At 51.0% G+C, this 27,454-nt stretch overlaps 1 protein-coding gene and 1 long non-coding RNA gene across 3 annotated transcripts; one reads left to right on the plus strand and one right to left on the minus strand.

The window, feature by feature from the left end:
• Positions 1-771: 771 nt before the first annotated feature.
• Positions 772-13,217, minus strand: WDR81 (WD repeat domain 81). 2 transcript variants are annotated; one of them, XM_080922555.1, is made up of 10 exons: positions 9,451-13,217; positions 8,615-8,722; positions 8,161-8,351; positions 7,887-8,077; positions 7,032-7,197; positions 6,793-6,949; positions 4,705-5,391; positions 4,033-4,178; positions 3,595-3,774; positions 772-1,578 (listed from the first exon to the last, which is right to left on the minus strand). In XM_080922555.1, the coding sequence occupies exons 1-10, from the start codon at positions 13,094-13,096 to the stop codon at positions 1,258-1,260; spliced, it is 5,793 nt and encodes a 1,930-aa protein (XP_080778681.1). In that variant the 5' UTR covers positions 13,097-13,217; the 3' UTR covers positions 772-1,257. The 2 variants fall into 2 exon arrangements, with proteins under 2 accessions (XP_080778681.1, XP_080778680.1); XM_080922554.1 differs by having other exon boundaries at positions 6,793-6,958.
• An 8,069-nt stretch (positions 13,218-21,286) lies between these two features.
• Positions 21,287-25,993, plus strand: LOC308425699. The gene is made up of 3 exons (XR_013975166.1): positions 21,287-21,392; positions 23,318-23,482; positions 24,285-25,993. It is a non-coding gene; the product is annotated as an uncharacterized lncRNA (long non-coding RNA).
• The last annotated feature ends 1,461 nt before the right edge of the window (positions 25,994-27,454 follow it).

Consider the following 27,454-nt stretch of genomic DNA (forward strand, 5'->3'; position numbering starts at 1 on the left):
ACTAGAGATGGCCTGGTGGTCAAGAACATTGGCTGCTCTTGCAAAGGATCAGAGTCAATTTTCAGCATCCAGATGTAGCTCATAACCATTCATTAACTCCAGTTCCAGGTAATACGATGCCCTCTTCTTACCTCCAAAGGGACCAGACACAAGTATGGTGCACATACATCCAAATGGGCCAAACAATCATACACATACAAAAATAAATGTCTTTAAAGAACAAAAGGTTGGGCCTGGTGGGTCATGCCTATAAGCCTAGTACTCTCTTTCAGGAAGGATGGTCATCCTAAGATCAAGACCAGCTTGAGACACATGAGACCATCTGAAAAAAAAAGCCAAGCATGGTGACATATGCCAGTACCCCAGATCCTCAGAAGGCCAAGGCAGAATTATCTGAGCCCAGCCTAGGCAAAACAAAATACAACACAGCTCCACGGATCTTCCAAAGAATTTATTGACCTTATATACATGGATTGCAAATAGTGAGGAAGGCAGCAGGGGCCATACCTCAGACTTCTCTTCTTCAAATGGGGACTCAAGAGATGCCAGGGTCCTCCCATCCCCTGGAAGGAGCCCAAGATGCAGAGATGATCCCTGCTGACTCGTCTCCCTAGAGGTGCTGGTCCCAAGGGCTGCCTCCCCGGCTGAAGGCACAAACACTGTGGTTAGGGGTACCAAGGCAAGGCATGGATTCATTCCTAGACCAGCTGGGCCCATATAACCCCTTCCCTGGCCCTGTTCCCCTCCCCTCCCCTTTTTTCTGGTCCCACACTGGGAAGACCTGGCTGAACAGATACTAAAATCCCAGACCAAGCCCTGAAACTCCTGGGTCATGGCCAGCCCTGAGGCTGGAGTCCAGTTCCATCAGAACCCTAGATAGGAGCAGTTTCCTACCCTTGGGAGACAGACCTAAGCAGAGCTTGGCTAGAAGCTGGCTGAGCAAAGGCCCATCTCCTTTCATTTCCTAGAGCTTCCCTGCCCCCGTGTGAATCCAGAAGGCAGAACTGAGAAGCAATGAGGATCACAGTACTTTTCCTTGTCCCCCTTCTTGCTGGTTAGAAACAGCATTTCCCAAGTTTTATGATGAAGCCACTTCATGGCTTTGGAGATTCAGAAGCTGTGCAATCCCAGACAGCAGGCCATGTGGGTACCCAGAGCCTGGGGTTTGCCTAGGAGAATCAGCTGTGAGATCAAGGATGAGGAGCTGGACCTGAGAGATGTCATCTCATCCTGCCCTCAGCCAACTCCTGCCTGGACCTAAGCCAGGAGTCGGATGATGCCATTGTCTGAGCCCAGCAGGAGGTGGCGTTTCGTAGGCAGCAAAGCCAGACTAGTGAGTGTTCCACGGAAGTTCTCGGAACTGAGCTTTGTGGTGGCCTGAGAGGGTGGTTCAAGCAGGGAACAGACACCAATCTTGTTGGCTACAGTGCCAGTGACCACCTCACTGCCGTACAGGTCAAAGGTGTGGATTGGATCTGATGCAGACTTGTAGTGGTGTGTGGGCTTCTGCTCCAGCTCCTTCCAAACAGTCAAGGAATGGTCCGAAGAGGAGCTGACTAGCATGCTGCCCTCTATAGCCTGCAGAGAGGAAGAGGGACAGAGAGCTTCAATGAGGGCCTGGGTAATCACCAAATTCCAAAGCCAACCCACAGTACTTTTAATTTCAGAACTCAGGAGGCAGACAGATCTCTGTGAATTCAAGGTCGGCCTGGTCTACACAGCGATTTCCAGGCCAGCCAATGCCTGGGTGATATACAGTGAGACTCTGTTAACAACCATCAGAGGCTGGGCAAAATAGCACAAACCCATAAATCCATCACTCAGAAAACAAGTTTGAAGCCAGCCTGGTCTACATAGCAAACTCTAGGCCACCTAGGGGTTCAGAGTAAGACCCTGTCTCAAAACAAACAAACAAAACAAATAAAAAGAAACCAAACAAAAAAATCAACCAAAAAAAAAAAAAAAAACCAAAACAGAAGAAAAAATTTTGTAACTATTACTCTCATTTCTCTCATTTAAGAACGGATTCTACTTCAGGACAGCCGGGGCAGGGTGGGTTGGGGGGACCAAAATATTATAGGGGGCTGGAGATGGCTCAAAACTACTTGTAACTCTTACAAATGACCCAGCCCCCACATGGTGACTCCCAACCATCCAGTCCCAGGAGGAGCTGATGCTCACTGACCCCCATTCACACTGCACGAAGGTAGTGTATATACACACAGCAGGCAAACCACCCAATCTATAAAGAAAACAGTGGGGCATGGTACAACACCGCTGTAATCTCAGTACTTAGGAGGGAAAAGCAGGAGGATCTTTGTGAGCTTTGAGGCCAGCATGGTCTATAAAATGGGTTCCGGGACAGCCAGGGCTGATAGGGAGATCCTAGCTCAAACAAGCAAACAAATCTTTTAAACAGTTTCTTTTTGTGTTTGGAGACAGGGTTTCTCTGAGCAGCCCTGGCTGACCTGGAACCTGTTCTGTAGACCAGGCTGGCCTCAAACCTATACAGATCCACCTGCCTCGGCCTCCTGAGTGTTGCACTTAGCGGTGTGTACCACCACTCCTGGACCAATCTTTTAAATTTTTTAAGGAAAAAAAAAAAAATCCAACAGATTCTATGAGGCACTGCCACATCTAACCTTACTAACATGTGAGGTACAAGGCGCCACTGTTCTCTTTTAACATTTGTCTTTGTGTTCCTGTGTGTGTGCAGGACACATGAGGATGTGTCCACACAGGCCATAAAGGGTGTTGAGTCCCCTGGAGCTAGAGTTAGACAGCGCTGAGCTGCCCAGTGCTCAGTGTAGACGCTGAGAACCAAACTCAGGTTCTCTGAAAGAGTACTTGGCACTGTCCTCACTTTATGTGTGTGTGTGGGGGAGGGGGGGACAGGCTCAGAGAAGCCTCCAAGGGGTCTGGGACTGACACCCCAGAGCCATTCTGACACTTCCTTAGAATTTTGGAATTTTAGAGACACTGTGACTCAGGGTCCCCTGGGGTCCTAGACAGAGCTGGGGGCGATCTGCCCTTCTCTAGTAGCGACAGTGCAGGCCCTTTACACCTCCATCTGGGCTGTGGAGGAGAGTTCCAACTGCTGGGAGAAACCCTCCCACAAGCATCTCTATTTCTCCCCTCCCAGAACTTGCTGAGCATGCCCTGAGGCATGTGATTGAATATAGGAGGCAGGGAAATGATGCCCAGACCTAGGCCTGTTCCTGCCCCCATCAGGACAGCCCAGCAGGGGGCATGGACTCTGCTCAGTGGTCTCTAGGCAGTAAACAGCCTCCAGGCTGAGCTTTATTTAACCTGAACTGGGTCATGGACAGGGCGCGACCCCTGATCCTCCAAGCAAGACAAATATGGACAAGGGTTACTCATTAGAACATCTCTATGGAGTATCAGGGTCAGTTCTAGCCCTGGTTCCTGCCCCTAGCCTGCCTCCTATGCAGCTGGTTCCTAAGCTGGCCTACAAGGGCCACTTTCCCACCGATTGAACATTCCTGAGTAGGTATAAGGAACACCAGTATAAACCTGTCCTCACTCAGGCCAGGCCCTAAGCAGAAATAAAAGGATGGGACCTCAGGCAGTCACCTTGATTTGTAGAATGTCCCCTTCATGGGCTGGCCAGCCTCGTAGAACCAGGCCCGTGCGGGTGTCTAGGAGCACCATGAAGCCCGAGGAGAAGCCAGCCACAACACTCCGGCCACTGGGGCTGACGGCCAAGGAGCGAACAAGCCCAGGGTTCAGTCCCCCGCCGAGTCGGAACTCATGCTGCAGGCGGAAGAAGATGGCGTTCAAGTGCTAAGCGCTACCCACCCACCCTACTGCCGCCCATCCACCCCACTGCAGCCCACCCGACTCGAGCCCACAAAGCCAGCTGGCCTGACCCTCTCACTGCATCCATGAAGGGAAAATCCAGTCCATTCCAGAGCTCCACCCACAGGGCTGCTACTGCAGTGTTCCTGGTGGAGTCCTCTGAGTGTTGTTGCCTAGGGACCCCCAGCAGCAGAGAACTGCACGCCCCCTGACCTGCAATCCAGGCTTCCGGCAGTCCACAAAGCGCAGGGTAGAATCAGAGCTGGCCATGGTGATGCTGGTGTGGGGGGCAGGCATGACAGCTACAGCAGTCAGGGGCACCCGGCTGTCCGAAGGATCCACTGTGCGAAGGGTCTTCCCTGAGAAAAGACACAATATATTTGAAGACCTAGTGGCTATCAAAGAGCCCTGGCTACTTCGCCCCACACCTGCATCCCATTCCCCAGTGACCCTCAGGAAATGCAAACAATTTCAGGGCCTTCTCGGCTAGCTGTTTCCACAGTGAGGCCAAGGGCCCACCCCCGAAGCCGCCTGCTCTAACCAGCTGCCACCGCTGTCTGCCCTGACGCCCCTCCGTTCATATTTCTCTTTACAATGATGGCAGGTGACAATGTACAAGCACAGCCATACTCGCAGAATCTTCTAAACTTTGGATTCTCACAGGTGGAAAGCAGATGCTTGCAGCAGCCGAGCTACTTGCTGGAAAGTTGGGGGAGTGGATTCGAACTCGGGCCCCACAGATTCTAAGTCCTGACTGTTCTTCTGTCCTGCCTCACTGAATCTTCCCCGTCAAATATGCCATTATGTGTTTCCCACTAGGCCCCATTCCGGGAGGCCTGGCACAGTAAAGCAGCTACAGAACAGGCCTCACCTGGGCCCGCTCACCTGTGAAGGGGTCCCAGACGTGCACTGCCCCATCACAGCTCACCACATACTGCGGGGCCTCAAGCTGGCCCACGTAGAAGACACTTTTGCGGTGCTGGGCATAGATGAGGCGGGGAGCTGTCTCACTGGTCCCATCCCCATAGTTGTACAGTGGCCAAAGGCGCACAGTACGGTCCTTGCTGCCGCTCAGAAAAAAGTCCTCACTGCTCAGGGTGGCCACACATTTGACAGCCCCCGTGTGGCCTGGAAAGCTCTGCAGGCGGATCTGGTGGAAGTGGAAGTGGGCATCCTGCTGGCTCACACCAATCTCGTACTGCCAGTATGCCAGCCAGTTCCCACTCAGCCCATGAGCGCTCCGGGGCAGCTCCCGTTTCAGGGCATTGTCTTCATTCCGGCTGCTGAGACCTCCACTGCCCACTCCAGAGATGAAGCCCAGGGACCCGGAACTCTGGGGCTGAGAGTCAGGGATCTGGATTCGATTTCCAACCAGGACACTCCCGAAGGTCCCTGAGTGGCCATCGTCCTGGAGACAGCTCCCACTCTGAGGGTCCCATTCAGGGCCAGCACTAGGCATGGCGGGTTCCATGCTGGCTGGGTTTCGAGAGCTTGGGCTCATGCTTTCCAGATACAGCCCTGCCAGCTCCCCGACCAACTCGTGGTTGGGGATAATTTTCCGGATGATGTCACCTGTAGGGGAGTGGGACAAGTCCTAAGATCAGGAAAGATTGCAGGTCGCTGCTACCACCTACCCAGGGCTTAGAAACCACAGAAGCCAAGGTAAGGTACTGACTGGGCTACTCTGGGTAATTAAGTCCTCGTCTGTAAGCCTCAGTTTCTTCCTTCCAAAGCAGCTTCCTTTATCAATATGTAGACATATGTGTCTATAGAGACACACATATATGCCAGGCACCATTCTGGCAGAAGACACATGATGAAGAATAAGACAAATGTGTCCTGCCTCTTGGGGCTTAGAATTCTGTGGGAACATAACGCACCTAACCACAGGGCTGCTCATCCTATTCAGAGAGAAACCCAGGCCCATCCCATAAGGGAAGCCACAAAACCTGGCAGGCCATTCATTCCTTTGCAGGTAGATCTGGAGACCATTGTATTCCCCTACGTTCCATTCCCCAGATGTGGGTGGCCAGCTCCTGAGCCTTTCCTGCTGGAAAGTCACTGTCCTGGTTAGTTGTTTGTTTTGGTCAATTTGGCACCAGCTACAGTCATTTGAGAAGAGAGACCCTCAACTGAGAAAATCCCCTCACCAGGTTGGCCTACGACGGAATTTTCTTAATTAACAATTGATGTGGGAGGTGGCCCCACTCACATGGGTGGTGGCCATGTCTTTAAGAGGCAGGGGGATCTTTGAGTTTGAGAGTTGTCAGATGAAATAAACCCTTTCCTCCCCAAGTTGCTTTTGGTAATAACGTTCTATCGTGGTGCTCAATAGAAACCCTAAGATAGATAATCACCATGGAATTTGGCTCTGGGGCCAAATTTGTTTGCTCTGATCCTAAAATTCCTATGTTTAAATCCACTGTTATCTGGGTGTGGTAGTGCACAGCTGTAATCCCACCAGATGCAGGAGAATGGTATGTATGAGGGCGGCCAGGACTACACAGTAAGATTTCATCTTTAAAAAACAAAAACAAAGCCTGGCCTCGCCTTTAATCCCAGCATTAGGAGGCAAAGGCAGGTGAATCTCTGTGAGTTCAAGGTCAGCCTGGTCCACAGAATGAGTTCCAGGAAGGCCAGGTTCCACAGAGAGACCCTGTCTAAGAAAATAAAAACAAACAAACGGCACAGGGTTCACCTCCACACACGTGCCACAGCACGCACCTACACTCACACAGATACCGTACCCACCCACCAAAGTCACTTAGATAAGAAAAGACCATGAAGAAGCTGAGTGGTGCCCGCAGGAAACAGGTGGAAGCCAGAAGTTAAAGGTCAACTGGCTAAACAAGACCCCAAGTCAAAAAAAAAAAAAGCATCCACTGCTGACTCTGGAGGTAGAAGCATTGGGGCCCACCCCCAGGGAAGAGATGTAGTCACCAACTCTGTGCAAAGGAACGTGATGGGCAATACCCAACAGGCAGGAGAAAGGTACGTAGATTGTGTACGCCATTTCCAGGGTGAACACCTTCTGCAGCTCTTCCAGCAGGGTGGGGTCCACTGGCCGTCGACGTCCATCAGAGAAGGTTGCCTCTGGCAGTTGGCCCTCAGCACAGCCCTTGGGATCCAGCTGCAGATCCTACGGGTAGGAAGCCCACAGATTCAGTGGGTCAACTGCCGTGCCCTGGCTGGCCTGCCCAGAAGCTGCCTACCTGCAGCTGAAGCTCATGCAGATGAGAGAAGACTTGAAAGAAGGTGGCCACCGGCTCACTCAGGTGCTGCTGGACCATCTCCTGTCCAATGCGCAAGCAGATGAGGGCGATGAGACTAATGGTCTTCACACACAGGACAGTCCGGGCCTGGGCCCCACTTGGGAACCTAGAAACAAAGCCCGTGAGTTCCAAGCCCTTCCCTGAAGGACTTGACCAATTTACCAGGAACTTCAAACAACAGAAGCTGAAGGCTGATCAGTCCAGATCGGGCACAGGGAAAGAGTGTGGCTTAGTCAAAGGTAGACTAGAACATGAATTATTTTTTGTTTAATTTCATGTGTATGGGTGTTTTGCCTGCATGTATGTCTGGGCACATGTTTGCAGTGCCCACAGACACCAAAAGAGGAAGGCAGGTCCTACAGTTACAGGTGGTTGTGAGCTGCCACGAGGCTGCTAAGAATCAAACCTGGATCCTCTGTAAGAGTAGCCAGTGCTCCTAAGCCCTTAGCTATTCCTTTCCACCCTCATTTTTGTTTTTCTGAGGTGCTAGAGCTCAAACATAGCACCTGCTGTATGCTGGGAAGGTGTCCTAACACCAAGCCACACCCACAACCCAGAACCTACTCTTTTCTTTTTTTAAAGACAGAGTCTCACTATGCAGCCTTAGCTAACCTGGAGCAGGCTAGCTTCAGACTCACAGAAACTTGCCCTCCTCTGGGTGCTGGAATTAAAGGCCTGTGCCACTACACCCAACCAGAACCATGACCCAGGCCTGTATTATCTCCTTTCCCCTAAGTTTCCTAGCCCCTCCTGGGGGCCCTCAGCTAGGTGGCTCTCCCAAGAGCAGGAGCCTACCCTGTGACAAAGGAGGTGAGGAAGCTGAGCACAGGCATCAAGACCTCGTGGCTAATGCGGGGCAGAATGTCCATGAGGGTAGTGTCGGAGAGGTACACGATGATTTTCTGAGTCAGTGTCACCGCAGCCAGCAGCCCGGCTTCCTTGCGGCTGTTCAGTCGGCTGGGACTTGAGTTGCTCCCCGGGGCTACCTAGGACCATAGAATAGATGAGGGAGGGCCAGTTCTTAGATCCCTGGCTTCCCAATCCAGGGCCTGATGAACCAAAGACTAACCAGGTAGCTGATGTAGGGCAGGTACTGGTAGGTGAGAACGGGTTCTCCATATAGGTAGGCGATGTGGAGGAGACAGCTGAGCACAGGCCCGGACACGATGTCACCTAGTACCGGCCTCTTCTGGTAGATGTTGCCGGCGTTCAGTGGGGGGCTGTCATCACTGCTGACTGTGAACTGCTGCCTAGTGGGCCCTGCCAAGGAAGGGCCAGCAGCCTTGAGAAGCTAGTGGAGGGCAGGAGGGAAGTCGGCCTTCTGAGATTGTGGGGCAGCTTCTAGTCAACTCTGTACTGGGCTCTTCCCCATTCTTAACCTAAGAAAAGAATCTTACCGGGTGAGACCCAGGGCCTGCCCAGGAAGTAATGGGAAATTAGGGAAGGAGTTCCCTAAAGAAGGCTAAGAATGGACAGAAGCCTGAGTGGGGAACCTGGTGTCCAGCACTAACCACAGACCTTACCAACATAACAAGACGTCAGCAGGCGCAGCAGGTTCCGGGCTACATGGCGAGAGGCTACTGTGGGGCCAAGCTTGGCAGACAGCCAGCGGACCATCTTGCAGGCTGTATCTGCAGGGCAGGAAAAGGTTCTGAGCTCATCAGATAACTCACCCTTTCCACCCCACCCGCTACACCCCACCCTACCCAGCTAATTCTGGCTGTGGCTCTGCTAGTGAGTCTGAGCCTAACTGTACTGGGCCCATTCACTTCGCCATGGTTGAAGTCCCCAGTCAATGACCCATAACACAGGCTCCTCAGGGAGGACCTGCTTTAAGGTTGTCCTTTCAGCAATGTTCCCAAGTTCTTGAATACAGGCTTGTCCCTAGCTACTACTCTTCTGGCCTCTCTTAAGAAAACCGTCTTAGCCTTTGCCCGCCTCTCTGCTGGAACCATGAGAGTTTCAGAGGTGCCCACAGGCTGTTCTGTCTGGAATACTCTTCCCACGTCACACCTGTTATTGCTAAGTCCCGCTCCAGTTGCACCTCAACCACCACTTTTACTTCTTAATTCTTTTTCTGGGGCTAGAGATAAGACACCCAGGGCCTCCACTATACTAGGCAAGCGCTCTACCACTAAACTCCACCCCCTTTTAAAGGCGCCTTCTCTGACTCCTGAAAGCTAAACATAAGCCCCACTTTCCACTCACACACAGCACTAACACATTACACAGTAACAGTCCATTGACCACGGCTGTGAGCACTGTGTGTGCTACAGTGGACAGAGATGGACCCATGCCCAGCACGTGAAATACTGAAGGAAAAGCAGCTGACCCATGCCCCCTCAGCCCAAGGGCTCACCAAGGAGGATCTTTTGCTCTTTGCCTTCTGTCTGCTCTGTCAGGGGCTCCTCTTCTTCTTCTCTGTCTCTCCCATCACCGGGAGCCACAACCGTCTCCATGGACAGCATTGTGTCCGACAGAGTGAGCTCGGATGTTCCCGTGACTTCATCCTGCTCCTCCTCCTCCTCCAACACCACACAGCCTTCCTCCTCCTCCTCTTCCTCAGAGCCTTCACTTTGCTTCAAGTCCTGGCTGCTGTCCCCTGACTTCACACTGTTCTTGTCCACAGGGGCACCCCCATCGTCCCCACCCTTCTCCTCGCCCTGTGAGGCCTCACTAGTGCTGCTCTTGTCACTTAACTGGCCCAGGCTCACAGCCTCAGCCTCCTGGGGCTGTGGAGATTCAGCCACATAGAGTCCAGCTTGGAAGTCCTCTGTGTCTGGCAGGTCGGCCTGATCATGGAAGCTGACGCCTGACCTGTAGTCTGGGAGCCCCAATCCTGAGGAAGCAGCCGGCTGCCCATCCATCTGGATCTCCTCCCCAAAGGCACAGGAGCCGGGCCCAGACACTGGGAGCTCGTTTTCTTCATCCTCAGTGGTCCCAACCAGGCCTTTTCCCTCCTCCTGGGAGGCCTCCACCCCAGCCAGTACCTGTAGGACATGGGGCAGCAGGTGGATGAGGAAGGCCTGCAAGCCCAAGCGCACCACCAACTGGGCCACAAAACAGTCGGTGTACAAGTAGAAGCGGCCATGCAGGCGGCAGGGGCTCTCATAGGCACCAATGAGTGGCTTCAGGAGGTATTTATTGGCATTTTTGGGGCCCAGGGCCTTGGCAACGGGTTCAAATAGGTACCAGGCTGTGTACACAGCTGTGTGCTCCTCGGACATGAGCGACAGCACAAAAGGCAGGAGGATCTCCAAGCCCTCGGGAGTGATGTCATTTAACACCGCACCCAGCTGCTGCCACAGAGCAAACACCAGCTCCCGTCCCTGGACCTCATCCTCCACGCGCCGGGCCTGATACAAAAGAATGAACTTGTGCAGTGCTGGGAAGTATGGAGGGAAGGGGACCACGGAGCTGAAGGGGCTGAGGAGCTGGGCTGGGCTGGGTGGGGGCAATCCTTGGGAAACAGGCCTGTACTCAAACAGTGGGTCTAGCTTGCTCTTCTTCACCACCATGGGACTTTTGGGTCCACTCAGCTGCAGGAGTGTGTCCAGCACAGGCTGCAGAGACACGGGGATGTCCTTGGAGTGGCGTGTGCACAGACCCCTAACAGCCTCAAAGCGGACCCACAAAGGTGCATCAGGCTGCAGTATCCGGACCCTGGTGGCAAACACCATCTCAGCCAACAAGACACCCAGAACCTGCATGTCTCGATGGAAGAGGCTCTGCAGGTACACAGGTGGATGGGCTTGAGGCTTCTCAGGTTCCTCCAACTGGCTCCCTAGGCCTCTGGCCAGGAAGTTACCCACTTTCTCCAGCTCTTCCAAGGCCTGTGTGGGACTGAAGCCCTCTGGAAGAACAATCTTGCCCTCTTCGCCATCCCCAGGGTCCAACCCAGCAGCTTTGCTCCTGCGGCCTGGCCGAGAGCCCGAGGGTGCAGAAAAAGACAACAGGCCAGGTGAGGCTTGACTGGAGGAAGAGCCTGGCTGGTCACCTGCTTTCCCAGGGAGGGAGATGGAATCCAGAGCTTCTGTAGCCTGTTCTAAATCATCTTCCCCTGTCACGGGCCTATCTCTAGTCCAGCCAGTCTCACATGGAGTGGCCTCTACAAGCCTGCCCGCACCATTTATAAGTTGTCCTGAAATGTCCTCCTGGCCTGTGGCCTCCTGAATAGGCTGGACCAATAGCCGGGGGATGAGTGGAGGTTCAGGGGTCAGGGCAGGAGCCCCAGCCAGGCGTTGGGGGTGTGGCTGATCGAACAGCTGTACTACGCCATAGCTGGTCAGATGGGTGTGAGCATCCACCAGGTGCAGACACACGTTCTTCTCCTTCACAGCTTCTTTGCCCTGAAGTTTGTAGCCAAAAGTGAGGTCAATCCAATGATGCAGGTCTTGGGACACCTCCCAGCTCTCCAGCAGTGCTCTGTGGGCAGCCACAAATTCCTGGTTAGAACTGCACCAGGCTGGCACATCCAGGTCAGGCATGTCAGGGTGGATCGAGCAAAAGATGGAGGGATCTGTGTAGAACTCAGGTATGCATTCATCCGGCGTCCAAGTCTGCATCCGCTCCATGGTGGCAGGGTACTCGTGGGGCTCCCACTGCGCTCGGACGTGTCCACAGAGCACCGAGCGCGGTGTGCGACGGGCCTTGTACACATAGTATGTGATGTCAGAGAGCACGTCGGAGATGTGGTGAGGAACATGAGGTGGCTCCCCACTTCCTGCACCACCTGCTACAAACGCCTGCCTTGTCATCTCATAGGTGAAGTCCAATTGCTTATCTCCCTTGTTGAGTCGGAACTTGGATTTACGAAGGTCTCGGAAGCGCCCATAAGGTGTGGTAAAATCCACCACCCAGGGCAGCACTGGGTGATAGTTGGGATCCCCCTGCCGTCGACCGGCCAACCGGTTCAGCTGCATGAGGTAGTGGAAGTTGCTGATGCGGCCATGGACCCAGTCTAGCACAAGGCCCCTAAGTTCTTTCTGGCAGGTGGGACAGCGAGGCCTTCCTTCCCCCTCTTTTTCAGACTTAACACCTGTCCCATTTTTCTCTTCAGAGACCTCCTGATTTTCATCCTCAGAAGGCATCTCATAAGCACTCAGGTCCAATCGGAGCTCACTGCAAAGCTTCTCATCCACAGCAATGTGGTGCAAAGACAGGGCGCCACAGGCCAGCCCCTGTCGGTGACAGGCGTCCATGGCCCTCAGGACACGGAAGAGAATGAAAAGCACCTTGGCTTGGCTGTTGGTCAGCTTGGCAGGGCTGAAGGTAACTACATCATGCAGGGAGAACTGCACATACGGGTGTACCACATAGAGCATCTCAGGTGACTCCAGCAGAGCCTCGGCTCGCAAAAGGCTGGGGCAGGCAGGACTACCCCGAGGAGCACTGGGCCCATCCCTGACATTTGATAGACATTGGATGGATTCACCCACTGGCAGGAAGGTGCATCCATAGACCCTCTGTAGGGCTTGTCTGATAGAGTCTAGGGCAGGTATAGCTGAGGGGGCAGTGCTGTGACTGTAAGGCTGCCCATAAGTGTGATATGCATGGCGCCACAGGTTCCGGTAATTCTGGGCAGCCACCTCCTGCATGAAACGAGTGAGAGTCTCAGGGCTACAGGACCCCTCCTCAAAGGACAAGACTCCGCCCAGCGGGTAGGACAGTCTCCGTTTCCGCAGCCCGTGCACCTCCACTCGCGTCCAGCCCGGGGGTAGCCTCTGTACTGAACGTTGCAGTAGAGTCCTGACTTCCGCTTCACCCAGGCCCTCAGGTCGGGGACAGGGTCCCAGACGGCGCTCCCGCAGACTAGCCAGCCAACGCGTGGACACTAGGGCCACCACGTGGGTGCCCCCCGGGGCCAGGGCCAGCTGCCGGGCATCGATGTTCAAATCTCTTTCCACGCTCCGGAGCAGCTCCTCCATATCAGGTTCTGAGGAGGGGGAGCAGCCCTCGGTCCCTGCAGTAAGAACCACTTTCCGCCTTCTGCTCCCCTGGGCCATTGGTCCTGGCCACCTGGGGGCAGCGCAAGGCTGAACCTGGCCACGGCCCTCCTCGCAGTGGCTTCCGGGGTGCCAGGCCGGGAAGACTGGGATAGGCGAGGAGCGGGAGGTGGGGTGCAGGTGACTGGGCGAACCAGCGACAAAGGAGAGAAAAGCTGGGGGTGTTCTTACCCCTCCGCAGGGTCCTGCGCTCTGGGGCGCAGCAGGGCGGGGAGCGCGAAGCGCCAGTGCTGAGCTCCACCGTGACGGGTCAGCTGATGCAGGTCATGTGATCTCCCAGACACGGAAACAACCGCACGTGTCTAAGAAGGGCCGAGCGAGGTCCCGCCTCTTGCTCCTGTCCCCACCCCTGCTGGCTGATAAGCCAAGGCGCGCTCTCTCTTGCTGCCCTCAGGGGTCTTTGTCTTAACCACGTTTGGTTCCGGGGCTACCTGGACAAACTAGCCGCCCTTAGGCGCAGAGCAAGACCATCCTGAACAGGCCACTGGATCTCTTTTCCTCTCTGAATTTTCCTGCAGGCTCTGAGACGCGGATCTAGTGAGGCTCATCTCAGAAATGGCAGCCCTTTAGCCAAGTGTCAGCTCTGTCAGCAACAGAACCAGGCCTTTAGACATACACCTTCGAAATGCTCCCATGCTACTCTGCAAAACAAGTTTAATTTTCCAAAGCACTTGGTTAATTACTTGCCACTTGGCCCACAGTGTTCTGGGAAGTAGAGAAGTGGCCCAGGCACAAAAGCCTGGAGTTCTTAAGAGGAAATAGTCTCCCGAGACTTCCTGTTGAAAAGGTAGATGGCAGAGAACCAGCTAGTGTGGTGGTCACAGCCTTGCAAATGCTACTACAGCTCTAGGCAAGGTACGACACAAGACAGAACAGAAACCAGCCTGTGCTCAAACGTTGGATGTCCCGACAAATGTTTTGGTTCCAGTTCATATACAGTCCAGACCAGCAATAAAACCACTTTGTGTGCTCAGGCACGTATGTGCGTGCAGGTTTGTGTGCAGGGTTAGGGAAGAAGGAGGTTGATTGGTTAAGAACACTTCCACACCAGGGGATCTGACACCTGACTTCCACAAGCACCCACACACCCAAACATATACACATATATAAAAATAAATCGGTTTTAAATCTTAAAATCCAGGTGTGGTGGTACACAAGTTTATTCCCAGCTTTTGTACGGCAGAAACAGGCAGATGTCTGTTAGTTCCAGACCAGCAAAGGCTACATAGTGAGACCCTATCTTAAAATGAATGACAGATCAGGCAGAGAATCATTGCAGGTTAAAAGCCAATGTAGTTAAGGTAATGTCACCCAGGGCTACACAAGACCTAACTCAAAAGAGAAAGGGGGAGAGGAGAAGGAAGGAAAGAAGGGAGGGAGAGAGAGAGAGAGAGAGAGAGAGAGAGAGAGAGAGAGAGAGAGAAGAAAGCCCCAGATGTACTTAATCACATGACCTTGCATGTGGTTAACTTCCTCATTTACAAAGTATTTACCAGGAGCAAGCCACCTGCCAAGGGCTCTACATATCTAGTTTCATTTCACTCTGTGTGTCTTGTTTGCTTGCTTGCTGTTTTCACTGTACAAGACTGTACATTTGTGTGGGTGGGAGGCTCCAAGTGTGCACTGGCACACACATGGCACTCAGAGGACAACTTTGGAAAGTTGATTCTTTCCTCATACCATAGGACCAGGGAATCAAACGCAGGTTTGTGCAGCAAACTACTTTACCTGATGGACCATTCCACTACGTTCAGGGAATCTTTGAAGGTTAATTTTGCTAGCATGTGCCAACATATTCAGCTTGACATAGTGGCTTTATAAAGTTATTGTTAAACCTGTCATGGTGACTCAAACCTGCAACCCCAGCAGGAGGCAGAAGCAAGTTCAAGGCCAGCATGATTTGTTGTTTTGTGACAAGGTATGATGTAGTGTTGGCTGTCCTAGAACTCAATGTGTGAATCAGGCTGGCCTTGAACTTGCTTCTGCCTCCTGCTGGGATGATATACTGGTGGTGTAAACCTCCACTTGGGAGATGGAGGTGGGAGGATCAGAAATTCAAAGTCATCCTGAGTTTGAGGACCAACCTGGGCTACATGGTACCCTAGCTCAAAAAGAAATAAATATATCTATCGTCTTTTGCTTCCTGGCTGCAGATAGTGGGACTGCTTGTTTTAAGTCCCTGCTCCCAGGACTTCCCTGCCATGAGGAACCTCTATTCCAGGTTAGCCTGAAACTGCTTTGTCGATGAAGATGACCCTGAACTTCAGATTCTTCTGTCTTCTCCCTCCAAGGGCTGGGATTGTAGTTATTCATTGGTTGAACATCATGAAATGTGACTTCATTATTGACTTTAACAAAAATGTGAAACTCAACAGTAATGGCAGACATGCTATGGTGTCTTTCCTAAGTGTCCTCTCAACTCTGCTTACCCAGCTATGAAACCCAGGTGTATCCACAAGGTTGTTTGAATGAGAAAAGTTCCCCATAAACTCAGGTATTTGAACACTTGGTCCCTAGTTGGTGGTATTGTTTGGAGAGGTGAAGGGAGGTGTAGCCTTTCAGTGGAGATGGGCTTTGAGGGTTTGAAGCTTAGCCTCACTACCAGACCAGATTGTTCTCTCTGGTTTGTGCTTGTGGTTAAAGGTCTGATTGATTTCTTGGCTTCCTGATTCTGCTCATGCTTCCTGCTTCTTATTATGCAGTCTCCCTGGCAGGATGGACTCTTATCTCTCTGGAAACAAAAAACAAAAATAATAATCCTCCTCTTCTTGAGAGACAGGGTCTCTCTATGTAGCTCTGGCTGTCCTGGAACTCACTATGTAGACCCGGCTGGCCTCAAACGTACAGAGATCTGTCTGCCTCTGCCTCTCAAGTGCTGGGATCAAAGGTGTGGGACTCCATACCTGGATAAACTCTGTCTTAAACTGCCTTTGGTCACCATGTTTTATTATAGCAACACAGCAACAGAAAAAGTAACGATTACAAATTGGGTATCCTCAATAAAGAGATGAGACAAAGAAAAAGATGTACTAAGTCTACTTGCTTGGCCAAACATCCCTATGACCTTGGAGTGGATTGTGAAAGGCTCAAGCTGTGCACAAGTGACAAAGATAATGACTCTCATTCTAAACACGCCCTGGGAGGTCAAGAGATTAGTTGGTATTTGTTATACAGATGGCTGAAGTAGGACCTAGTAAGTGGATTTTTTTATTAGATACTCTGTATTTACATTTGAGATGTTATCCCCCTTTCCCCCAGCCCAGCTCCCACCCCCCCTCTCCCTCCAATTTGCCTTCACGAAGGTACACTCCCTCCTAATCACCCTCTCCACCCCATTGCCTTGGCATTCCCCTACATTAGGAAAATGTGCCCTCCCTGGACCAAAGGCCTCTTCTCACATTGATGCCAGACACTGGTATCTTCAGCTACATATGCAACTGGATCAATAGGTCTCTCAATGTGTGCAGAGGTTGGTGTTTTAGTCTGTGGGAGTAGGTGGATTTTCAAACATCACACTGCTCTGGTTGTATCTGCCTACACCTCTCCTCACTCTTGAGGTCTCTAATGCAACTCCATAGACAATCATGGAGAGCCACACTAGCCGTAGGAAACCACCCATAAATCACTGCAGAGGGGAAAGCCTTGAAGCTCTCCTTGAGTCAATGAGTCTGCTGAAGTCACTTCCAAGCATATTTTTCTGTAGCTATGAAGTGAAGTTAAAGGGATGGATGGCTCAGTGATTAAGAGCACCAAGGGGTTTCAGAGGAACACTGTTCAAATTACCAGTACTACATGACTAACAACTGTCTATCACTCCAGTTTCAAGGTGATCTGATGACCCCTCTTCTGGCCTCCACGGGCACTGCACACATGTGGTACACAGACACACATACAGGCAAAACACCCATATTCATAAAATAAAAGCAAATATTTTTAAAATCTAAAAATAAAGTGAAGTTAATGGGAATAATTATTGTTTCATTTCGATAAAAACAAACAAGTCGGGGGCTGGAATGATGACTCAGTGGTTAAGAGTACTGGCTGCTCTTACAGAGGACCTGGCTTTGGTTCCAAGCACCTATACTAGGTGGCTTCCAATCATCTGTAACTCTAGTTTCAGGGAACCTGGTGCCTTCTTCTGGCCTCTATAGGCCCTAGGCACATACATGGTGCACATCCACATATGTAGTCAAACTATTCACTCACATAAAAAATTTCTTTTTAAAGAGAAAGCCAGGTATGGTGGCACTTGCCTTTAATCCCAACACTAGAGAGGCAGAGCCAGGAGAATCTTTGTGAGTCCCAGGTCAGTCTGGTCTACATAGAAAGTTCCAGGCTACCAGGGTGACATAGTAAGACCTGTCTCAGAGTGAGAGGAAAAGAGAGAAAACACATAAAAGCAATCTTATATTCTCTTTAAATTAATTAACTAAAACATTTTAATTAAGCAATTAAAGTATTCCTGTACTTGTACATTATTGTCTTTCAACTGAGAAACAAGGTGGCCCAAGACAATTTTCCATCTTCATGTTAGATAAAAGAGCCTGAAACCAAAGGACACAGAGATTTTGCTTATTCCAACACACATGTTGGAAGAAGGGATGGAACCCAGAAGAGAGCCTTTTTAAAAAATTATTATGTATCCAAGGTGTATCTTGAATTCAAGATCAAGTGTTGTGGTCTCAGGCTTCATCACCGTCCTCCATGAAGACCCACTGGTATGATCTTCCCACTAACAGAATTGGATCGGCTTGCTCTTTGCGCTGGTCTCAGTTTATCTAACATTTAGATTATCAAAAACTACTTTTTCTTTCCTCTAAGTCTGTATTCCCTGCCCTCTAGTGGTGCTGGCTGTATACTACAGTGGTGATCTTGAATGTTTCAATTTACCTCTGGCTCTCTCTGTCTACACTTCAGATGTCCTTTCCCAGCAGGTACCTGGCTCAGAAAATTCTAGGGCACTGAGCCTTCCTCCATCTGAACTTTAGGAAACTTGAGTTTGTTATCATGGGGGCCCAGGACTTTGTACATGCTACCTGAGCAAGTATTCTACCATTGAACTAACTTCCCCAGTTCCAACCCCAAAGAAAGGCTTTTCAAACATTACAGGTGGACTTCTGACTTAGTATGGAGTGAGACCTTGGAACCTGCACTTCTGCTGAGTGCCCTGGGTGGCAGTAGTAGTTGAACTCTGATGAACAGTGACAAAGGACATGCTTCCCATGAATATAATAACGATAATTAATGCTTTGTGACTGCTCTCCCCATTTCCCGCTCCCTCACCCTGGCTGTTATCTAGCGAATCCCTGCTCAAGCACCCATGGGGTTTGCAGAATCTGGAGCGGAACGTTAGTCACTTCCCTTCAATATTGTGTTTCCAGAAGTACCCATTTTGGCTAGTCACTGAGGAAAACTGCAGCTGCCTGTGGGCCACTAGCCCGCGCCAAGTGAGGTCAGCAAGAAAGAAGCTGACACCCTGTGTGCCAACTGTGGGTCTGCTGGATATGTACTGTGCTAAGTGGTTTCAAGGAGTTTCTTCTTAACCCCCACAGGAGACCGCAGATTTATTATCTACAGTTTTGTAGATGAAGAAAATGCCATATTCTTAAGCTCACTGCCAGTCAGTCCTGGAATTGGAATCTGTGTGGCTAATTCAGTGGTTCTCAACTAGGGTGGATTTGGATTCCCCAGGGGACATTTGGGGACACTTCTGGTAGTTATAATTGGGATCATGTGTGACTGGCACCTAGGGTAGAGGCCAGGGTGATATTATTATTATTCCTATATTATTATTCAGAGGATGGCCATATACATAAAAAATTCCCTCTCTCAAAACATCACCAGTGCTGAGGCTGAGAAGTCTCAGGCGGAAACCCTGTGCTTTTGGCCTGAGGTGAGTGGAAGGAGGTTAGAGTGGAATAAAATCAGAAGGGCCACCACAAGGGCCTTGAATGAGGAGGGACTGGGGCTCTTATGCTAGGGATAATGGAGAATAGGGCAGCTTGTTGAGACTTTTCTTTCTTCCAAGCTTGGCCAGAGCCCTGCTCAATTTCCCCCAACCCTGCCAAGTCAGTCCTGGGACATCACACTAAGTTTGTCCTGGAGTGACCCTGACTCAAGCTCAGAGCTGGGGCAACATATTTACCTGGGTCTTCCTGTAGGAATTCCTGGCTTCTAGGACCCGTGTGTTCTTCCTATAGTACCTGAACTAACAGAATGTTGGCATGCTTGTTTCGGGAGTGGGCTAAATGTCAAAGATAAGTGCCATCTGAGAAGTTAGGAGCGGGGTGAGTGGCTAAAGGCAGGAGGACCCCATCAATCACCTGACCTAGGAAGAAAGAGAGCAACTGAAGCAGTGGAGAGCTGGCCCAAGAAATAGGATTCTGACTCACTAGGCTTGTTTTCCACAACCTTTCCTTTTTAGGCTTGAGCTCAGTTTCCCTGTATCATTCCCAGGAGCCTCTGGAGCACCCACATTCAGCTGGCCACCATAACAGGCTCCCCAGTAGTGGCCTCCCCACTAAAATGACCATGGTGGTGACAGGAAATATCTCCTGTTCCAATCTCCTCAGAACTCTGAATAAGTAAGGGACAGACGTTGGGGAGAGGTGGCACTCTTGGAATGATGGAGAAAAGATCATGAAAAAGCATAAATTTTAACACCCATGCTTGGGGTTCCATTACCTTCCATTACTCCCGTGGCGGGGTTGAGGGTGAGGGGAGAAAGGAGATGGAGAAGGACTTGCAAGAAGAAGGATGTGGTTAAGGCTGATTCGTCCCCTGAGGTCGAACAATCAGCTGTTACTGGGGCGGAAGGCAGGAAATCTCCTTAAAGACACAACATTCTGAACGTTGAACTCAGGATTTGAAGGAACCTTAGCAGTCACCTTAGTGGAACCCATACTTAATTAACACAGAAAGAGCTATCTCAGGCTCCACTCTCATTTCTTCTGCTCAGTTGCTCTCACCCTCAACTTAGAGATGATCCAAAAGTCATGAATTCCAGGCCACAAGTTTCTCTTTGGGGTGGGGAGGGAGTGATGAGGTGGTCCCAGGCTTGTCCCTTTAAATAAGCAATTCAACAGCTTTTGCCAAGTCATTGAGTTCATTTCAGTTTTTGCCCATCCCCCGCCTTTCAGACTCTGATTGGCCCCTAGGGAAGGAGCCGCCTCTTCATTGGTCTCCACCTTTGAAATCACTTCCCTAAGTAGGCCTGAGTCAGAGAAAAAGCTTCGGAGGGCGGGACTGAATGGGTGTTAATCTTAGGATGGGGTTTATGGCTGATATTACTTTGGTAAAGATCATTCCCTAATTTCTGGAAAGACGCTTTCTCTCTAAAAGCGAGGGCTGTGATATAAATCCTTTGTTAGGTGGGTGCCCCTTGAGAGGCCGGGGGCTCTTCGGCGACTAGGACGAGACATTAACTAGAAAAGATTTCCACTAAACCCACGAAGGACGGACTAGATCTCCAGTGACTGGGCCTGTGCGGGAAACAGTTGTCTCTGTACCCCGAAGACCTCGGGCTAGCTCTCCAGTGAGGACTGGGGCTGTGCAAGTGACTGGTCTCTATACCCCGAAGACCTCGGGAGTTCCGCTGCATCAGTGGCTTCCATTTTCATTTCTACCCCCTCCGGTTGCTTCACATGCTCCACCTTCGCCTAGCTTAGGTCTCCAGTGAAGGCTGGTGAATCAGTTTTGAGGTTGTCTAAAAGAAATTCAAAGAAGGAGGGGTTGTAGCCCTTTAAGGACTTCCCCGCGACGGATTCAGAGATCAGTTTAAAAATGCCAACTCACAGAGCGCCTAGCATTCTGGGAAGCCGAGTGTCACCGTAAGAACTTCATTGACCAGGATGCATTGCAAAAACACACGCCTTCACTTCCTTCTGCTCTTTAAACTGTAGTTGGACGTAGAACTGGGTCTAAGCAAGTTGCCCTAGCCGAGGGCTAACCACACCTTTTTAGCTATTGGCCAGCTGGTTAGTTGGTAGGCGTGGTTTAGCACAGCTCCTACAGGCAAAGGGGTGGCCTCATTGCCAATCAGAGCCTAGACGCTTGAATGGGCGGGAGTAAGCAGAGATACTGGCGCCCCGAGTGGGTGTGGTCACGTTGTCCAGCAGTGGGCGGTGATTGGCCCTGGGTGGTGCATTCGCAGCTCGTGCGTCACGACGCCGCCAGCTGATCGGAGACTGGAGCCGGTGTGTGCTGGGCGCTGGGAAGAGACAGAGCGGTCGGCCGTGCGGAGAGGTCGCAGTGATTTTGCTCCTCTGTCCTAAGCAACCCCCGCACCCAGCATCAGGTGGGTGTGATCTGGGGACCTGATCATTCCGGAGGGAATTGCGGTAATCGGGTAAAGGGGGAAAGTAGGGTCCTGACGGCCACACCCTGCCCTTCTGGGGGAGGGGAGAGGGGGCGGCAGGGACAGGGGCGCTCTTGAGAGAGGAGCCTGAACTGGTCCGAGTAGTGTGTCTGGACGTTTAAAGAGAGAGTCCCGGACAGGAGTCGTGGCAGAAGGTCTGGAGAAGTAACTGGGGAGGAATATGAGAGGCTGGAGGGCCGGGGGCGACTAACCCCAACGCCCTCTGGTTTAAGGATGCGGGAGCTGACCATTTAGCCTAGGTAGAATCCGGGCGAGCAAGTGGTGCGGAGGTACACTGCCTCCACCGGTGCTGACTGGGTCAGGGCCAGTTCAAGTCCCTGGCAGGGAAGGGGTCGCTGGGCGGTCCGGCCCCTCCTCTCGTTCCCTCCCGCGGATGTTATGTAAGGGGGGAGGGGAAAGGAGTAGGGGGCGGCGGTGTGGAGGCCTTATGCAACCCAAAGGTTAGGGTTTCACCGCGGTTGGGCGGAGGTTGGGGGGGCGGACAGGAGGAGTGCCTGGAAACTCTACCCGCACCCCCCCTCCCAGCCTAACTGGCCGTCTTAGACAGAGAGAAGGTCACCTTTGCACCTCCCCCCAGTATGTCCGGTAGAGAGGCCCCTAGTCCCGGCTTGGCCTGACCGCCTGGGAAGCCGGCTGGCTGGGTGGGGCGCCTGGGTTAGTCATCGCTGGGCTCCCTCTCTCCCCACCTCCTCGCCAACTCTTGGCCCCTCCCCACGGCCTCTGGTTAGGCTAATGTCCCCACCTCCCTCTGGCCCTAGTTTCAGCCTCCAACTCATTTGGCCTGTCATCCTGGCTGTCAGAGTAGGCTAGAAGCTGTCATGGTGCCAGAGAGTTGATGGAGCTGCTGGTCAGAGGGTCAGTGCCCTGGGCCCACCCCGCCCAGCAGCCAAGGGCACCTGCTTGGCACAAACTCTCAGCAGCCAGTGAACCCTGTGGCCTGAACAGAGCCATCCTGGGCAGAGAAAAGTGGACAGAGACTGATCACCTAGGAGAAGAAAGATACCACAAAGTTTATGCTTCCCAAGAGGCTTTTGGAATTTGAAAGTCGCCCACCCTACCGTAATCTTTCCACTCTCTGAAAATAGAAATCCCAAGGCAAAATCTCCTTGGCCCTTCTATCTGGCAGTGGCCATGCCCTTGGACTGACTGTGCAGAACCACCCTCTTCAGCTCCCAGCCCTCTAGCCTGCCACACCCCCAGCCCCCTCCCTGGACCATGCTGCAGGGCCCCTAGCTTTTCCTGCTGATTCACGCGTTGGAACTGTGGGGGCGGGGCTTGGAACTTGGAACAAAGTTCAGACGTGGAGGGGCCGGCAGACAGCCTGGAATTCATACCAGATGTACCCGGAATGTGCAAGCGGAATGCCTGGCATCTCAAAGTCATGAGGAAGCTGCCCAGCCACCCTACCCATATCACCCCCCTCCTCCCTTTGGTCAGCTGTCCTCTCCCTTATACTTCTGAGAGCCCCTGCTGACCTTCCAAACTATAGCCCCCCGCCCCTTTCTAACCCTCCACAAACCCTCCTTGCAGCTGAATTCCCTAAGAACAAGTCATTTGAGATGATCACAGAACTCCTATTTCTGAAGTACAGTTTTTTAACTTGGGACCTGGGTTCTAGAACTGACCCTTTGAAGATGCTGGAGTCTTTAGCAGGTTGCCAAGAGTTACTAGTGTCTCCTGGTCTGTAAAGGGACACAGGGCAAGTGCATTTAGAAGCCTCTTGCTTCTTACTCAAGAACCCCTCATTAGAAGGTACTAAAAGTCAGCTAGAGCTAGGTTTGGATGGCCAGTGGGTTGATGTCCCTGTCACCCAGCTTTTCTGTTTTCCCTCCCCTTCTCTTTAGGAACCTGTGCCTCCCACACCCTCACCTGGCTGAGCCGCAGTAGTTCTTCAGTGGCAAGCTTTATGTCCTGACCCAGCTAAAGCTGCCAGTTGAAGAACTGTTGCCCTCTGCCCCTGGCTTCGAGGAGGAAGAGGAGGAGCAGCTTCTTTGCCTATCATCTGGAAGGTGACAGAACTGGGGTTGGGAAGGTCTGGACAGCTGGGGTAATGGCTTTATGGGAGGAAAATCCTGGGCCTCTAGGGAGCCCTTACCCACACTGGCCTAGCAAAAGATTTAGGTTAAAGGCACTGCCTAAATTGGGGAATAGGTGGCTCCACCTCCCCAAGGTTAGTTATCTGTGTGGCAATGGGAAGAAATAGAAGGAAAGTCTGTCTGTTTCCTGAGATGTCGTTATAGGCCTGCCTTTCTTATCTTCACCACCCCAGTGTGTGTGTGTGTGTGTGTGTGTGTGTGTGTGCGCACACACACACATATACATACACTCTCCTTTCCATGAGGTCCAAAAGTAAATGAACTTGGAGAAAGGGGACACTGAAACTCGGATCTAACTAGTCATTTATGTATTTACATGTCTCTACTTATTTTTAGGCTGGCCCAGATTTTGGGTTTAGTGGTGCTTACCTGTACAATGGGGAATCCCATAGATAAATAGGCAGGAGGGCATCAGAAGTCTACCTTCAGTGACTCAGAGCCTGGGCTCTTCTCTTCTATGGATGGAAACAAAACAGTTCTTCACATGAACTGTTGTCCCTCCCCCTGTCCCCTGACTACTCACCCAGCTCTGGGGGATTGGGATGGAAGGAAAGGCTGTGGTCAAGGCCCAGGCAAGCCAGTGGGAGGCTAGCCCTCTACTGACCTCTCACTATGCATGGGTGGCCGAAGGCTTTCCCTCTACCTAAAGCAAAACTGTAGCTCTTGGTTGGGTTCTAGCAACCACTGCCATTTATTTTCTGCCTTTGCTTTCCAGGATAGTGAGACTCTGCTCAATACTGTGCAGGCAAGAAATTGTCTCCTGCAGCCTTCAGGGGAGATGGGTTGTATGATATGAGTCCCTCCAGCTGCCTCTAGCTCCTGATTCATTCTCATGTATGGGCTTGGTCTCTGATTGTGGTTCACCTTTGGCCCAGTCTTCCTAACAGAAGATGGGTTCAGGGGGTACAGGAAGCTGTTTGTTCTATTTGGCAGAAGGAGGAGGAGTTCTAGCCTATTCCCTATTTATGAGAAACTGAAAGTCATAGGGGATACTAGATCATCTAATCTAGCCCCACTGCAGTCTAAGATGAGGGATAGGATGTGTAAGGGACTGTAGCAAACAGGGAGGGGAGGCTGAGTCTGCTCACACACTGCAACAAAGATTCCCCTGTCCCTAGACCTCGATTTCTTTCCTCCTCACTTCACTGGCCACAGTGTGTCCCTCCAGCACTTGGTGCATGGCTCTGCTGTCTTCATCCAACACGGAGCCTCAGAGGTGAGGAAAGGCAGCCTGGGAACAGCAGAGGCAGACAGAAGACCAGTGGAGGACCTGGCCTGGAGCCACAGGTCACTGAACATTGGTCAGAGGGGCACATAGAAGCCTAGAGAACAGCCAGCCAGCCTCAGTGAAGGACACACTTCCAACTATCTCCTCTCCAGACCTACCTCTCTGGGAGATGAAGGACCTCAAGGAACTATGGTCCCATCTCTTCTCTACCCTGAAGTTTCTATATAAGCAGCCTCAAGGATCATGAGCCATCTCTGAAAGGAAATACACAGCAAATTCAAAGGGATATTCAAATATGTAACACTATGGAAAAATATATTTATGTCTGGGGCTGTAACTCAGTTGGTAGAAGGTTTGCTTAAAATGCACCAAGCCCTGGTTCTGTCTTCTGCATTGCATAAAATTGGACATGATGACCCAGGCTTGCAATCTCAGCACTCTGGAGGTGACGGCAAAGGAGCCTACATTCAAGGTCATCCTCTGCTACACAGTGAGTTCTGAGCCAGCCTGGACTACATGAAACTGTCAAGAAAATTTTTTTAAAAACATTGGTTAATAATTCAAAAAAAGTAGATGTCACTGAAATCATTTTCCCTGATCATAATACAAGTAAATGAAAGCCAAAAGAAGGGTCCTATGCTTTGTGTGTGACAGTATCAATGATTATAAGAAATGCCTTTTGACCTAGTTACTTTCTGTCTTAGAAATGTATCTTAAAATAAGGATTTGGCTATAAAATGTTCATCTCAGGGTTGTAATAGAGAAAAATCAAAAGCAACTGTTTGTTTAGAAATCCATTCCTTTTTCTACTATCATGAAAATTTATGGGGATTGCTTGAGTAAATTATTATATTCATCTGATAGTAGATTACTACGTGGCTATCCAAAGTCTTGTAGAAGAAAAAATTGAATGGAAATATTAAATATTGAATACTAAAAAGATTATAAAAAGCATGAGTTTGTGACTGATTTTGTTTTTAAAATATGAGTGCATACTTTTAATACGTTGGGTTGTTTGTTGGTTGATTGGTTGTTTTTTTTTAAACTACTGAAAGTAGATTCAAAATGTTAAGAGTGGTTGTTTTTGTATGGTGGGACAATACAATTGTGAGTTTCCCCCTGATTTTTCCTGTCTTTCTATGTTTTTAATATTAATTGTATATTGCTTTCATATGTTAAATAAAATACAAAAGATGAATGTTTTTACATTTTTACTTTTTTATGTGTATGAGTGTTTTGCCTGTGGGTGGTGGGAATCCAACACAATCCTCTGCAAGAGCAGAAAAATATTTTTATTTTATGTGTCTTTGTGGGTAGGGCACCTGAGTGTGGGTACCTGCAAAGGCCAGAAGAGGGCATCAAATTCTCTGGAGCTGGAGCTACATGCTGTTTGGACCTTCTGATATGGATGCTGGGAATTGAACTCAGGACCTCTAGAAGAGCAGCAAGTGCTCCTATCCACTAAAGCCATCACTCCCTCCAGTCTTCATTGTAATTTTTAAACTTTGGAGAATTTGCTGTAGGAGAATGGGCTGTACCAAGTGTCAACTGAAAATGTTTCCTTGGGGGTACCTATTGCTTCTTGGGGGAGGGGGGAGAGTGCACAAGCGCGCGCTCGCCAGGAGCTGAGAATCATGTCCAGGGCCTTTTCAAGCAAGGTAGGTGCTTCACCACACTAAAGTCAATTCTATGAACTTCATTAATTGTCTGAATCCACCTACTCTCTACACGCAGGAAGCACTCTTCCGACTTTGGCTGTCAGCCAGATAAGTAGGTGTGCCTTAGAGTAAGAAAGAAGGGAAATGTTCAAAACCTGTCACTCTTCGGGGGATTTGCTGTTGGAAAGGATGTTCCTCTTAAGGGCAAAGGGGTCTAGAATCTGAACAGTCTTATTGTTGATATCCTGTTTGATTTTCTCATTTGAGTCGGCCTTTTTCTTGAGGCCTGGGGAGGGGAGGGGAATGTCGTAGTATATTCCATTTGCCTCCCCTACCTAATAAAGATCCTTAGTGGGGATGGGGGGTGGAGGTGGGACTCAGAAAGGGATTCCCTAATAGACTGCTCCAAGATAGGGGCTGCTCTGTTTGGGGAATACCGGATATGGTAGGCAGAGGGCAGCTCTGCCTGACTGCTGTATTCTCAGGTAAAGGTGAGGTGGTGCAAGATTTGGGCCCTCAAGGGTTGGCTCCCTTTGGCCTCGTACCTTCTGGTCTGTGGGTAAGGATGACCAACCAGTTCGGTGAGAGATGAGGGAACCGGAACTAAAGGTAAAAGGTAGTGAGGCGGAGCCCCAGACTTGTCAGGTGGGGGTAGACTAAATGGCTTACTGGAACTCCAAGGGATTTGGAGACTAGTGGCGTTGAAGTTGTTATGTTGGAAGGCCTCTGCACTCGGTGGCCGAACTTGATGCCAGGAAGCCCCCAAACTGCTATCTCCAGGCAGGGGCGGGACGCCATCACTTCCATGGCTCCACAGGCGGTGGCCCCACGGCTGCACCAATCACTGTGTGCAGCCAAGGGATAGGGGCGTGGACAAGCTGGGGAAAGTTACAACACTCTAGATAATGCAGTCCAGGATGGCCCCTGGCATAGCCGGGTGGAAAAGCCGGATCCTGACTCCGCCGGGGCCCTTCGAGGTCCCGAGCATTTGGCACCAGG

This window comes from Micromys minutus (genome assembly GCF_963924665.1).
Source record: "Micromys minutus genome assembly, chromosome: 10".
NCBI classification, from domain to species: Eukaryota; Metazoa; Chordata; class Mammalia; order Rodentia; family Muridae; genus Micromys; species Micromys minutus.

Excerpts from the sequence above, each read along its gene's own strand:
- WDR81 (XM_080922554.1), bottom strand. The coding sequence starts at position 13,096 with ATGGCCCAGGGGAGCAGAAGGCGGAAAGTGGTTCTTACTGCAGGGACC. Across the intron at positions 8,078-8,160 it reads TGCCCTACATCAGCTACCTG|GTAGCCCCGGGGAGCAACTC; the intron begins GTTAGTCTTTGG and ends CTATGGTCCTAG. Across the intron at positions 6,959-7,031 it reads TGCATGAGCTTCAGCTGCAG|GATCTGCAGCTGGATCCCAA; the intron begins GTAGGCAGCTTC and ends TCCTACCCGTAG.